The sequence below is a fragment of the Doryrhamphus excisus genome, linkage group LG14 (genome assembly GCF_037039965.1).
Source record: "Doryrhamphus excisus strain RoL-2023G ecotype Guam linkage group LG14, RoL_Dexc_Guam_v1.1, whole genome shotgun sequence".
In the NCBI taxonomy this organism is placed as follows: Eukaryota; Metazoa; Chordata; class Actinopteri; order Syngnathiformes; family Syngnathidae; genus Doryrhamphus; species Doryrhamphus excisus.
Window position 1 is genome coordinate 15,837,009 of NC_136370.1, and position 14,886 is coordinate 15,851,894.

At 42.4% G+C, this 14,886-nt stretch overlaps 1 protein-coding gene across 3 annotated transcripts; it reads left to right on the forward strand.

Moving 5' to 3' along the window:
- The first annotated feature begins 57 nt into the window (after window positions 1-57).
- atg2b (autophagy related 2B) lies at window positions 58-14,732 on the forward strand. 3 transcript variants are annotated; one of them, XM_058089981.2, is made up of 43 exons: window positions 58-219; window positions 737-1,144; window positions 1,216-1,378; window positions 1,469-1,621; window positions 1,725-1,827; window positions 2,236-2,398; window positions 2,475-2,654; window positions 2,735-2,831; window positions 2,906-3,070; window positions 3,697-3,848; window positions 3,996-4,086; window positions 4,279-4,522; window positions 5,188-5,350; window positions 5,453-5,545; window positions 5,654-5,842; window positions 6,128-6,401; window positions 6,484-6,592; window positions 6,656-6,857; window positions 6,987-7,129; window positions 7,528-7,685; window positions 7,776-7,951; window positions 8,014-8,164; window positions 8,239-8,441; window positions 8,575-8,655; window positions 8,738-8,844; window positions 8,924-9,016; window positions 9,089-9,159; window positions 9,250-9,326; window positions 9,408-9,578; window positions 9,905-10,037; window positions 10,110-10,309; window positions 10,496-10,725; window positions 10,813-10,930; window positions 11,068-11,259; window positions 11,332-11,433; window positions 11,524-11,602; window positions 11,678-11,879; window positions 11,968-12,037; window positions 12,123-12,205; window positions 12,488-12,609; window positions 12,878-13,032; window positions 13,137-13,286; window positions 13,663-14,732. In XM_058089981.2, exons 2-43 carry the CDS (start codon window positions 983-985, stop codon window positions 13,891-13,893), a joined length of 6,201 nt encoding a protein of 2,066 aa, XP_057945964.2. In that variant the 5' UTR covers window positions 58-219; window positions 737-982; the 3' UTR covers window positions 13,894-14,732. The 3 variants fall into 3 exon arrangements, with proteins under 3 accessions (XP_057945964.2, XP_057945965.2, XP_078652534.1); XM_058089982.2 differs by having other exon boundaries at window positions 142-219; window positions 773-1,144; XM_078796408.1 differs by lacking the exon at window positions 58-219 and adding an exon at window positions 491-540.
- Window positions 14,733-14,886: the final 154 nt, after the last annotated feature.

Below are 14,886 nucleotides of genomic sequence, written 5' to 3' on the forward strand. Positions count from 1 at the left end.
AAATTTGATTTCAACCATTTGGTTTCACGTCTCCTGGATGTGCTCAAAACCGCGATCTGATTGGCTTACTCTTAGATTGAAGGCTGTGTTGACGAATAAGACATTATGTTTAATGAGCATAGAGTGCTGCTCCAACCTACCCAACCTACCATCCGGATGAGTTTGAAGGATCAGTTCGTGCGGAGTCATGAGGGTGTTTGTAAACAACACATTCACAAGGTAATTTAACAGCCCATGTCCATTATTCCACCTGTATATTCACTGGCTTTGTTCATATGCATAACTTAGCGACACTGTCGAGTTAATCATTGTATTTTAGAGAACTAACTGGTATGCAAGTAAATCTTTGCTTATATTGACTCACTGGATTTATACGCTTTATATTGCGGCTGGCTAGCTTGCTAATCGCATACTCGCTAGCTAGCCGGCTAACAAATGACATAGCTTTTGTCACTCCTTGCAGTGAGTGCATCTCCTGCCGTGGCAGCTCTGCCACGCAGTTAATGACTCGGAGCTTGTTGCCATGCTAAAAGCTATTTCGTAAGTGCGTTTATTCCCTCACCATATGTAAAGTGGGACATTCAGAAGGATAGCACTATTGGACTGACAGTCGTGTAGTGCAATATGCGGTAACATGACATGATACTCTTTTAAGTTTTAGTATGATAACACCAGTACTGTACGTGTTTGATGTTAGCAGCGTGAGTCAAGCGCTACATGTGTTTATTTTGTGTAGGTGCAGTAAACTGGAGTCAGGCCACTGTCTTCTCAGGTCTCTGGGTATCAACACATCCACCAAAGAGGCCCTTATTGTGGGATGTGAAGGATGTCTGAGCTCATCTTTTTTGACTTTTTACAGTCATCAGGATGACATAACAGTGCTTCATATATAACCTTTTTGACAACAACTGCATTTGGGCAAAGAGCTTTAAAAAAAAAAACAAACTTGCCTCATCTTTGCACTACATACACTTGAGTCAAGATGCCTTGGCCATTTTCGGAGTCCATTAAGAAGCGGGCATGTAGGTACCTTTTGCATCGGTACCTTGGCAACTTTCTGCAGGAAAAACTCAGTTTGGATCAGCTCAGTTTAGATCTCTATCAAGGCACTGGATCACTGGCACAAGTACCGCTGGATAAATGGGTATGTTGCTTTCTTTTGTGTAACGTGTAATCGCACTGACTGGCATGAGAGTCAACATTATGTCTTGTCAGTCTCTAAATGAGCTTCTAGAGACGGCAGATGCTCCCTTTGAGATCATAGTGGGATTCATTCAGACGATCTCCCTAACCGTCCCGTGGGCAGCTTTGCTGCAGGAAAACTGTGCCCTCGAGGTCAAAGGTTTGGAGATGGTGTTTAGACCAAGACCAAGAATAGGTAAGACAGTCTTAGACCACTTCAGAAACATGTTATTTTGTTGCACATTGATTTTTACCATGTGTCACCTCTGGCTGTTTTCTTTTTCAGCATCTGCCACCGAGCCCATGTACTGGTCCAGCTTCATGACGAGCAGCATGCAACTGGCCAAAGAGTGTCTGAGCCAGAAACTCACAGATGATATGGCAGAGAGCTTTCAGCCATTTGAAGGACTGGAAAAGTTTGCAGAAACTATAGAAACAGGTTCTGTACACGAGGCACCTGCTCCTGAGTACGAACCCTCGTACGAGATCATATGTGCACAAATTTATCACTGTATGTATGTTTTGTTGTTTGTTTCTTGTAGTACTGAGAAGAGTCAAAGTGACATTTTTAGATACGGTTCTAAGGGTTGAACACATTCCAGAAAATTCCAAAACTGGAATTGCTCTTGAGATACGCATTAACAGGTAAGTGGAGACAATGTTAGTATCCATGTGGTACTAGGAAAAAATATAGTAAGACTTTTTAATTGAGGTAAATATGCATGTTTGGTGTCTCTAAATTGTCCATAGGTATGAGTGCGAATGGTTGTTTGTCTATATGTGCCCTGTGATTGGCTGGCAGCCAGTCCAGGGTGTACCCCACCTTTTGCCTAAAGTCAGCTGGGATAGGCTTCAGCATAGAAGATGGGTGGATTTATTTTAAAATGTAAGATTTAATCATTTCTAATGTGTTGTATTTCTGCCAACAAAGCTATTTTAAACAAGATGGCAGAAGTCTTTGAAATGCAGTATATGTGATGGAGGTTATCTAGTTCAAAGCTTTTTTTTTCTGGGTTCTTTGTAGATGTCTTTAAAAAAAACTGATTTTTCTAGGATTTTTTACTCTGATGAAACGGGCGAGGAAAGCTCAAATGTGAACGTGCATCAGCCAACCACATTTGCACACAAAAGGCTACAGATGGAGGGCATCACTATATTTTGGGATGAATTCTCGGACACGTCTCGAGCTGGTTTCAAATCTTCACCTCCTCCAACGGTTTGAATTTGAATATTAGCATGAACAAGTGGCATGCATGTAGCCGTCATTCTGAAACTCTTGTCTTGTTTGACAGGAGACCGAGCCAAAACTCTCACCGAGCTGGAATCCCAAAATCATTTGCGAGCCACATCCGCAGTTCACAGAGACATTAGCCTCTACCACGCCCTTTCAACCTGTGCAAGTAGGGAGTCTCTGCGGTCAAATTGAGCTGTCCCTTACACTGAAAAACAACCGAACCATGCCTGGAGCAAAGGTAAGTCAGCCATCTCTTTTGTAGAATGTTTGTAATTAGGTTTGGACAGTGCTATTTATAGATCTTTCTTTGCATCTCAGTTGGATGTCGCAGGTCACATTGACACATTGCTTATTCTGCTGTCACCACGCCAAGTTCATCTGCTTCTGGACTTGTTTGGAGCGTTTTCCAATGAAGGTGAGTATTCAGCTGAGGAAACCGACTCATGTTCTTGTACATGATCTGAGCTTTTCTTAAATTTTTGTGTGAAGGTGCACAAGAATGGGCCAAGGACAGAAAGAGTCGACCCATGCAGCAAGAGGATGAGTACCGACTCCATATGGAACTAAACCGCTGTTTGAAGAAGGACACGGCTAGAGCGGGACCAGATGCCGACCTCTTTGAGAGCCAGACCACCCGAACTGTGTCCAGTCGAGGTTTCTAACTAAAGCTTTTTTTTGTTTGTTTTGTTTACGTTGGATATCATTTGTTATGGTCAGACACATTGTATGCTACAAAGTACCATTTTAACAACAAGTGTAATAGTAAGCTAATGAAGAGGGCAGGCACAATAAGTCACATTGTATCGAAATTGAACCAAATATAAGATGATATTTTTTCCTAAAAAGACAGATTGTCTTAAAGTTGGGCCGTAAAGATTCTACTCATGAAGGTGCTGTCAAGCAGCTTCTCCCCAAGCAAGCGAGACCTCTTCTTCCCATCACTTACATACACCAGAAACTTGGAGAGATACAGTTGCGATGCTTTTTTTCCTCAAATTGTGATTGTTTCTGGAGATAAGTGTCAGTAAAAGCAAAACACTCATAGAGTTAATCCTTTGGTGCTCAATGAACGGAGATCTTTGGTTTCATGCTGAGGTTCCATCATCTGCTGACATTGTGTATTATGTGATCCATGACAACGACCCATCTAATGTTACATATTTAAAAAAACAAACAAACCCAAAAGCTAAGGTAAAAGCAAAGCACTAGGTGTCATTTATTTTTACTAAAAAATGATTGTTCTTTTTTTTCCCCTCTTAACAAACCTATGGATGGAGTAGATGATGTCTTCTTCTCCATGGCTGACATGGACATGTCTCACAGCTTGTCATCACTCCCACCACTGGGTGACCCCCCAACTGTGGATTTGGACTTGTCGCTCAATAGCAACTACTCTGCATCCCCAGGAGAATCCCCCTCAGGAAATGCAACCGTAAGTGTTAACACATGTTTCTCAATTAGAAAGTGTCACCTAATTAAAGTGTAGGTTCATGGACTAAATTAGGTCATCATAGTTTATTCTTGTTTTTTGTTTAAACTAATAAAGTTGTGTGTTATAATTTTGGTCTTGTGGCCGTAGGCTTTGTGGGACGATTACATGGACGTACCACGACAGAGAGAAAAGCAGTCACGAGACTCCCAACTCCCTCAAACATTGTTACGACAAACTTGTAAGTATGTGTGTGTGGTCTCGGCAATTTTCCCACTCAAACCAAAGATGATGATGTTTATTTCCACATGTTCTTGTCTGCTGTGGGAGACTGTGTTTGACTCGGTGAAAACACTTAGTCATTCGTTGCTTATGGTTTTCATCTCAACACGCTGACATTATGTGTTCTCACGCTGATCTTACTTGGTTTCAGCACATCCATCCAAAACCCACGGGGATGAGTCCAGGCCAGAGTTGATGTTGAGCCTGACACTTAGTAGCCTGGCTGTCTCAGTCCTCCATATCGACCCGCTGCCACCACCGGATGATTCCCCCAGTCCTCTGGGCCCGATGGCCGCACACTTCTTCAGCATGGTGGGACCCAGCCAGCTAGCCCCCACCGCCTTCCTTCAGTCTCGACCAGTCTTTAATCAGGCCTGTCCTCAAGACCACCTCAGGTGCACTTTCTTTTTACCATTTCCTTTTCTGTTATGTTGTGCAGTGGAACCTCTGGAGCCCTTTTGGAATCATTTACCATCCTTCATATGAGACATGAACACATAGGTCTTTCTATTTTGAGTTGTAAAATTGCTTATGGTGTGAAATCAATGCGCCCACATGGCAAGTTCAGGTAATGGTTTAAAAGGACCAAAATATGGCTAAATACTTTTAAGTATTACATGTAATCATGAATGTACTGTTATTACCATAAATCCTCTTTGGAGGTGTTTTAATAGCAGTCTTTGCAGGTGGCAAAGGTGTCTCCCATTACATGTGTTAATGTCCTATCTGTTTTTATCTGTTTTTATATCTTTAGAAGACCCGAAAAGAGAGAGATGTGTGTTCATGTCTTACATAAAGATTGTGGATGATAAGCAAAAAAGTGCAGTTTTCCTACATTTTAATAGTGGCTAACCTATTTTTACAGTTGACTTATGACTTAAGAATGTTAAAATCTTGCCTTGCCTAGCAAACATTATTCTGAAATATGAACCAATAGGAAGTCGACCAACGTCCTGGAACGAAGTCTGACCTCAATGTTCCACTGTACACTGGTTGAACAAAGTCATGTTCCTAGTAGGAGCATTAAAAATCTCTCGACATGCTGTTTCTATATCTGCAGATTTGTAGGCCAGGGGCTGAAGATAAACTACGAGCACTGTCAGGGATCCAGCCTGCGGACTTTTTGCACTGATGTCTCCATTGACCAAATGGAGTTGCTGGAGTGTTTATTCCCGTCAGAGAGCGTAATTGGTGGCTTTCAGAGAGGCATTCAGTATACTGAGGTCAGTGATGCAACGCTGAGCTCGGCACATTTTGCAGCTCTACACAGTTTTTTTTTTGGTTGCCTCGCATGGTACTCACATACTATCTCTGTCACGACACAGCTCCTGACATTTGACACAGCAGCCAGTACCAACACGCCGCTTAGCAGCTGCTTTCACATGCTTTATAAACAGGCAGAGCGCAGAGGCCCCCAGGTAAATGCTCTTTTTTTTTAAAAAAAAAAGGGAACCCTCACGACAAGCAGTTGTCTGCACACTTGTCTTAGTGCTCACTCATACTTACGTAAATTTGCATTTGTGCAGGGCGGCCAGGTGCGGCTCAGCACCATCCCCAGAAAAGCTGACATGCAGGTGGAGCTGGGCCCTGTACGTGCCGAGCTCGACATCAGCATTGTGGACCGTCTCAACTCTGTACTTCAGCCCCAGAAGCTAGCCACCACGGAGATGATGGCCTCACATATGTACACATCCTACAGTAAACATGTCAGCTTGGTGAGAAGCCTTGCTAAACCTAATCTAGAGCAGATTTCATTCAAAAAAAATATTAGTTATGTAACTAAATAAGCAGTACAGCAGTTAAACTACAGCGGCTTACAGTACATTGACATTTTCAGTCAAAACTGATCTTTTGTAAAGGCATTTTTAAATGTAGGTCTTGTATTTTATGTCCTTTGTGTCGTAAGTGGTAAGGTTGTGGCTGGTTGTTGTACATGATGGCGAATCAATGATTGATGACCACCTTTGTGTCATGATGATTTTCATATTTTTTTTTTGCAGCATAAGGCCTTTGCTGAGGTTTTTCTCGATGACAGCCACACACCCTCCAACTGTCATGTGTCACTCACCGTTAATGCCCCGGTACTGGGACTCGCAGTTCGCTTTCCCATTCCTGATCTGCGCTCCGATCAGGAAAGGGGTCCTTGGTTCAAAAAGTCTTTGCAGAAAGAGGTACTGCACCTGGAGTTGGAAGACCTGGAAATCAAAACAGAATTCAGGGGTGGCAGCACTCCGGATCAAACTAAGATGGAGCTCACCTTCAGGGAGCTTATTGGTAAGAAGTCATCAGAATGCATTTTCCCCATTGTCCTCTGAATGTCTCATCAGATTTTTCCCACCTCTTTTCCTTTCCACAGGCAGGTTCCAAGAGGAGCCGGATCAAGCACCCACCCGCTTCCTCAGAGTGTCCCACACCATGGACGGTGACATGACAACATCTGAGAGTGCGAAATTTGATTGGCCACGGTAGGTTTTTACCTTCAATTTTATGTGTCCCACCTTCAACTGACTGCACACGTCTCCCGATAGTGTTGTGTTACAAATGAACCCCACTGCGGTCCACTCAATCCTTGAGCGGGTGGCGGCTGAGGATGACGAAGGGGCTGAGGACCATTCACTTGAGGAGGAAGAAGAGGAGGGGGCTGCTCATTCACTGAAGGATGTGTGTGACTTTGGAAAACCAGAACCATCGCCCTTTTCTTCCCGTAGGGTGATGTATGAGAATGAAGAGGTGTGTAAAAACAAAGCATCGTGTCTCAATAGTCACGAAAGTCATTACGCCAAGAAAAGGAACATGACTACCACTTTTGCTGCCCAGGAAGACATTGTTTTGCCATGTTTTGAATTGTTTTGATTTCAGATGGTCATACCTGGTGATGTTGCTGAGATGACAGAATTCCAAGAGAAAACCACAAACAATTCCCGTTTTGTCCTTGAACTGTGTTTCCCCAATGTGCAATTGACTCTACCCAGCAAAACGTTTTATGAAAAACTACACAACAGGTAATTATCCTCAGAAATAATAACACAGAGCCCAATTGCTAATGAAACTGAGGACAAAAATGATTACATCACTCAATCAGTAAATCTGCCTTCTAATGGCTTTGAGAAGCATAAGGATCTGATTGGATGCTAAGTTTCTTGTGATGACATTGTTTCCATCATTCGTTAAAATATATTTCCAAAGTGTTTGGGCCAAGCAAATACGTTCTGTAATTCTGCCATAACAAGCTGCACAATTCTGTTGTGTGATGGTGCTTCTGTTATACTTGGTTAAAATGAAAAACCAAGGAAATAGTCATTTAATGACGGTCTATTGAGGATTTAATCATCTTTTGCTTCCCGTATGCTGTGACCATACTCTCTAACATACATGCATTTGTATATTATCTGTATTACAGAATAAACAATGATCTATTACTGTGGGAGCCCACTGCTCCTTCACCTGTGGAGACTGTGGAAAGCATGCCATATGGTGTTGGACTGTCTGTGGCCAGTCAGTTAATCAACACTTACACTAAAGACAGCTTCAACCAGTTCCGCTCTACAGGACCTGAGGGTGAGACGGCTAAAAAAAATCATGAATATACTCCACACTAAAGTGTTGTCTCTTGATTACTGGCTGACATGTTTTTTGTTTCTCTTTCAGATGATAGCAGTGGTTCCGAAGAAGAGAACATGCACTACTACTCTCCTTCTTCTGACCGAGGCTTCAGATCCCACAAAAAGAAAAAGCCCAAATCTCAGAATAAGAGCTCCCAGAGCCTCTTCTCTGTCATCATCAGTGTCAATCATGGCCTAGTAGCTCTTCAAACGAATGCAAAGGTACACTTTACTTTACTTGCACATTGTTTGAATCACATTCAAGTTTGAGTCTTTTTTTCTAGAAGGAGGATAAAACGCTACTAAAAAACAAACATGGCGAATTCTGGCTAGAGGTGAAAAACGCAGTCCTGTTCAGTGTTACGCAGTATGAGGGCTTCAAAGACCAGCACTACATCTGCTTCCACACCACTAATGGCTCCATGTATCACCAAGGTAACCACCTGTACTGTTAAGTTGTTGATGTGACCAAAATGTCACTTACAAGTGTTACTGTTGAATGTATGCAGGTCTTATCGAGGGAAGTCCTTCCACCTCAGACATCAAGTTGCCATGCAGGACACACCCGCATTGGCTGGAACCAACCATCTACCAATCCGAGTTGGCTCCTGAGAGATCCTCTACTCCCTCCGAGGGTATTGGTCTGGAGTCCCACAGTATGGTCTCTGTTGCTGTCAAGATCTCGTCACAGAATGCAGAGCGCAGTGTCAAGGTAGGCTGTTGGCATTGGTAACAGTTCACAGGCACGCTGATGACTTAAAGGGATGAGGGTTCAAGCACGCATGTTGTGTTTTGTTACCGTGTTTAAAGCTAAAGGTACGTGTTAATGTTCTTTCTCTATGCAGGAATTCTTGGTTGCTGTTGGAGTGAGAGGCGCAACGGTCCAACACAGAGTGGTCCCTCCCAACATGGGCTGGTATGATCAGGTAAGCTCTACTCTCATATCGGAATGCGTTATAGCTCACATAATGTAGTCATGGAAACCAATCAATCATCTATTTGTGACAGATTGTTGACTTTTTGAATGTTTCCGATGAGCCTGTGTTGGGGTACGCTCCTCCCACATCTGTGAGCACCCTGCATCTACATTTATGGAGCTGCTCTCTTGACTACAGGTGAAGTACGCAGTAGACTGGTAAATATTTGTTGCTTTGTGCATGTATTGTAATACTGTATCTGTTTATCTCTGGGCAGACCTCTTTATTTACCTCTCAGAGCACTGCTTGTTGTGGAAACATTTAGCATCTCTAGCAGCGTGTCATTAGATCACTCCTCCTCAACGCTCAGGTATGACGTGACTTGGAGGAACTTTAGAAGTTCTGTTTCCACTGAGGAGTTAACTCAATGACTTAATTGCAGGATCATTTTGGATGAAGCTGCTCTGTTTCTGTCAGACAAGTGTAACGCCGTCTCTGTCAATTTAGCACGTGGTAAGTCAACCCTTGATGTCGACTGTTTGAAATGTTCAATGAGCTTTTCAACCAATGTTTGCCTTCATGGTTTTTTTTTTTTTTTTACAGACTATGTTCAAGTAGTGGACATGGGAACTCTGGAGCTGAGGATCATAGCCGTCAAACCCGGCTTGGATGGAAAATTGGTAAGCGTTTGAATCCTAAATGAATTTTCTTAATAGAGATGTAATATTTCACACACTTTCTCATTGTGTTTTTGATGCTAGTCTGAACCAAGATTTGAGCTTCGATGTTCAAGTGATGTCATCCACATCAGAACGTGCGCAGACTCTTGTGCTGCACTCATGAACCTCATCCAGTACATAGCCAGCTATGGGGATTTGCTTCCTCCTGCAGAGCCAGAGACCAGGCAAAGCAGCTCCACACAAAGAACCAAGGTGAGCAGTGGCATCATTACAACCCCTAAGATCTACTTCTTCTACTTCTATTTAGCTTTAGTGTTGCCAGCTTGTTGTTCTAACTAGCGAGGTCTATAGAGGCAAGCTTGGTGGGGAAGAACCCACCAAACATGTTCGGCATTAACTCGAGATGGCGAGGCCGTCTCACCTTAGTGAGTCTTACTAGAAGAACGGAAGCTGTTATCACTGCAGAGGGGTAACCCAAGTGTATTTGCTCTCATTTTTATTACCCCTAGGTGCCGTGGTCACATGGCTAAATCCTTTTGCTTTTATAGTGTACTTAGTGTGAGCTTATGTTTGTACAGGCAGAGTTTCCTGGTCGACCTGTTGCTCAAACTCCCCTGCTGGCCGAGACTGAGCAGCAGATGTTGCAGGATCTAATGAGCGAAGCAATGGAGGAGACTGATGGCCAGCATACACAAGGGCTGCAACAGAATGGTGAGCATTTGATTTGCAGTTATTTCATTACTTCTAATCATAAATATCTTAATTTTACTCTTGCATGATCAGGTGCACACGAGGAGAGGAATCATGATCACGACCCTCCTCGCTCCGACTTGTTCCTGTTCCCAGATGAGAGTGGGAATGCAAACCAGGATTCAAGCCCCACTTATCCTATTCTCCACTCTCCTCTCATCACTCCTGTTCCAAACCTGGCACAAGAGACAGACGACTTCTGTATTTTGGAGACACCCGGCTCAAGAGCAGAGGTTCGCATACAAGTTTCAAGTTGAACACCACGTACTTGAAGCCGCGTGCAGAACACGTGTCACAATTTTATTTGGAACATTTTCTCATATGTGTTAATATTATAAATATATAAACTGTTGAGGATGATGAATGGGATACATGATGATCCACAAATGCTACTTTTTACAAGCAAATTTGTCTTTCAGGACCTCAATCAGGAGCCAGTAGTAAAGCTTCTCATCTCTGAGCCAGTACAAATCAGATACGATCACTTCAGTCAACCTCTGGACAGGAGTGACTCCAGTCGTGGGGCCTTGAATTTCCCCGTCCCTGAGGTTCGATACCTGATCAAGGAGATTTCTGTTGTTTGGCACCTTTATGGTGGCAAAGATTTTGGCGGTGTGACATTCACAGCTTCTCCAGCCAGGAGCCGAGGGTAAGCTTTTAACGGCATTGTGAAATATGAATGGAAAATTCAAATTATGATTTTTTTTTTTTTTACTATTCTATCTTTGCGATGCAGTTCTACTCCGCATAGCTCCCCGTCCCAAACTCCGGTGCGACAGGCTAGAGTAACAGGACGTACAGGAGGCGGAAAAGGAAGGAACCCTGATGTCTTGATGGAGATCCAACTCAGCAAAGTGATTTTTAGAAATATATTTATTAATTTGATTTTTTTTTCTTTTAATCTGCAGTCTAACAATACATAACAATGTGGTGCAATGCAACACTACTGACAAATAACCATGATTGACCACCTTGTTTTTGACCTCCTCAGGTACGATTTCAGCATGAGGTGTACCCACAAGATCAGATGACCTCCAGCTCACCAGCGGACCAGCCAGTATCCCGACAGGTGTTTGTTGTGCAGGACTTGGAGATCAGAGACAGGCTGGCTAGCTCCCAGATGAATAAGTTCCTCTATTTGTACTCGAGCAAGGAAATGCCTCGCAAGGCTCATTCTAACATGGTAAGTTAGAATGAACAGTGTACTTACCTGTTAAGTATGATGTAATGTCATTTCCTGTTTGCTGTTCCTCAGTTAACAATAAAGGCGCTGCATATGTGTCCGGAGTCTGGCCAGGCTCCACAGGAGTGCTGCTTGCGTGTTTCCCTGATGCCTCTGCGCCTCAATATTGATCAGGTAAAATATTTCTCCCACCAATTCAATACAAAGACAAATAAACTGCAGCGAAGTCAACAATATGCCTGACGTGTTTTTATTGATTTTAAGGATGCACTGTTCTTCCTGAAAGACTTCTTCACTAGTCTTTCCACAGAAGTTGAGTTTTTCTCTCCCCCTACTCAAGACGGTAAATTATTGAACCGACTCTGAGCTTACATGAAATAAAACCTGACATAAAATAAAATCTTTCATTCTGCTGCAGTAACTATGTCCATGAAGAAATCATCCGCCCCGGAGATTTCATGCAGCTTCTCCAAGCATGCCGGCACCAGCCAGGACCCGGCACCCATCATCTCGGTGCCTGCTCAGAGACGCATGAGCCACAATGGGTATTCCACGTACGGCCAGGAGGAGGACAGTGACGCCTCCACGACTTCCTTCTCAGACCAGCCCATATTTTTTAGGTTGCCGTCAGATGACCAAATAAAATAAACATCAAAGCTATGCATAGATTAAAGTAGCCTCCATATTGACTCATCTTTTCTTCCACAGGGAGTTCAGATTCACATCTGAGGTTCCTATTCGCTTGGATTATCATGGGAAACATGTCTCCCTGGAGCAGGTAGGGCCTCTCACCGGGCTTTGAGAACGTTCTATTCGTTAACTCACATTAGAATCAACTTTTATCATTTGTTTTATCTCCCCAGGGAACATTTTCAGGGATCGTTATCGGGTTGACGCAGCTGAACTGTTCAGAGCTAAAACTGAGACAGTTGTGCTACAGACAGGGGTAAGTGAATTGATAGAAATATGTAGTTTTGTTGAGCAGAATTGTATATTATTTAGTAGAATGAGTGCTTGACTCTTGACTTGGACCTCCCCGTTCAGTGTTTCATCCCATAGTTCAAAAACATGCATGTTTAGATAATAATAATAATAATAATTGGAGACTTACTGTATGTCTGATTGCCTGGTGTACCCCACCTCGCACCCCCACTCTGGACAGAAGAACCATATTTGTGTATATTTTAATCACATGATTTTTTCAGTTTGAAATGTCTCTTTCTTGCAGTTTATTGGGCGTGGATAAGCTCTTTTCCTATGCAATTAATGAGTGGCTGGCTGACATAAAGAAAAACCAGCTTCCAGGGCTGCTGGGCGGTGTGGGGCCCATTCACTCGCTGGTCCAGCTGGGTAAATACAGCCTTCTACTTTTATGGATAAATGGACACTATATACAGTATGACAGATAATTAAAGTTAATGTTTGTAATGAAAGGTCATTATACTATACTCTGCAGTGCTAAGATGTTGTAAAATAAGTCCATTTTCTCTCTGTCAGTGGTTCATAATATGCCATAGAGCGCGGATCAGTCCGATTTATTTATATATATATATATATATATATATATATATATATATATATATATATATGCAGCCCAAATCATAAATGTTTTGTTCAGTTCAGGGATTTCGAGACTTGGTGTGGCTCCCAATTGAGCAGTACAGGAAGGACGGCCGCATCGTGCGTGGGTTTCAGCGCGGAACTGCCTCTTTTGGAACCTCCACAGCGATGGCTGCACTGGAGCTTACCAACAGGATGGTGCGGACCATCCAGGTAATCTGGCATTTCTCACACATCTGAAAAATACATTTAGATGACAAGCTTTTATGATGATGATGATTCTGCTTTGTGTCATTTTTGTTTTTTTGTTTTTTTAGGCAGCAGCTGAGACGGCCTATGACATGGTGTCGCCGGTGGTAAATGAGAGAGACAACAAAAGGATAAAACGCTTCTCCCACTATGGACTGGCTCATCAGCCTGTTGACCTGAGAGAAGGTGTAGCCAAAGCCTACACTGTTGTGAAAGAGGTACACAACTGAAGTAACACGAGTAAAAGTCACATTTTTACTGTTTTTTTTTCAACAGTAACACGAGTAAAAGTCACATTTTATACTGTTTTTTTTCACCAAACTAGCTTTGAAAAAGCCCACCTGGGAACACGCCTTTGTGTGTATGTGTAGTTTTAATGCAAATGACATTGTTGTCCATGCCTGGCTCGAAGAAGTGCTTTTTTGAATCCACTTTTTACATGTACCCGTAGTACTTCTTACAAAGAAGTCACATAAATGTGCTCTTGGGACATGTATTACTGTTATAAAAGTACAAATAAATTTAGCATAGTATGGGACCTTATATCGTAAATGCTGTTTCTTCAAGCTAAATGCTTCTTGTGCTCTTCTCCAGGGAATCACAGACACGGCGCTGACCATCTACGACACGGCCACCCGGGAACATGAACAACGCGGTATGACCGGAGCAGTGGGTGGGGTTCTTCGTCAGCTGCCGCCCGCAGTGGTCAAACCACTTATTATGGCCACAGAGGCCACCTCCAACGTCTTGGGTGGCATGAGGAACCAGATTCACCCTGATGCCCGTCAGGAGGAGTCCCAAAAGTGGAGGCAAGGAGAGGAGTAACTGAGCAAATAACTGTCCTGGTGTAAATAACCATCATCTCATGGCGGTTTGAGCTCACCTCTTCCGTTGCAGTGCCTTTTACGGTTATCAACAATGTCCGACCCTGTTTAATGAAAGGGATGAATGAACTAAGACTGAAGGGTTTTGTTGACTTCTACACAGTAGATAAACATGTAATCATTAATGTGTTTGGTAAATTGACGACTCTAAATTGTCCATAGGTATGAATTTGAGTGTGATGGGATAGGCTTCAGCATATCCCCGTAACCCTGGTGAGGATTAAGCGGCACAGAAAATGATTAAATTAATGTTTACAATGTTCTCTCATCCTAGTTTGTGTCAATAGTAATATCAAACTGTGCAGCCTGGATTCATAGTACATCTACTTTGGTATTTACTGTAAATACCTTTTTAAATGTGTAACATTTGTGTTAAATGTGGAGTTACAGCACTTTCGAGGAACTTGAAGGGTTACTGGCTTGCCCAACGCAATTATATGAGGGGCAGCTTTTTCTTTTTTTTTCTTTTTCCTGGTTGGATTTCAAGCCGTCAAAATTGTTAGCAAGTTTCCACACCGCTGCTTTCATTTTTATTTTTTTTAATCAATTGTTCCATCCACATTTTTGGGATCTACTGAAATATCTTAGTCTTAAGATACACAGTGTTTATGTTTTAGTTCTATGAATGTTGATTTTATTTGCAACATGTTGTGCTGCACTCATTTTACTTCCTGGTTTATTTGGAAATTATTTCTGTACATACTTGTACAGTTCATTCTTGGATTTGTATTAAAAGCATGGATGATAATGAAAAACTGAAAAAATGTCACTGTGGAGTGTGTCGTTTATTTGATAGCATAAATTTGAAAATAAAAAAAATAACCTGTTGAATTTGAACGTGATAATGTTGTCATAGCAACAGACTGTACAGCACATTTATGGATGGGTCCTTGTCGATATTGATACTATAGATTTTTTTTCAAAATCACGAAAA

What these genes read in the sequence shown, in the direction of transcription:
- atg2b (XM_058089981.2), top strand. Translation starts at nt 983, where the DNA reads ATGCCTTGGCCATTTTCGGAGTCCATTAAGAAGCGGGCATGTAGGTAC. An exon ending in TGGAGCGTTTTCCAATGAAG is followed by an intron (nt 2,832 to 2,905) that starts GTGAGTATTCAG and finishes TTTTGTGTGAAG; the next exon opens with GTGCACAAGAATGGGCCAAG. An exon ending in GGATGGTGCGGACCATCCAG is followed by an intron (nt 13,033 to 13,136) that starts GTAATCTGGCAT and finishes TTGTTTTTTTAG; the next exon opens with GCAGCAGCTGAGACGGCCTA.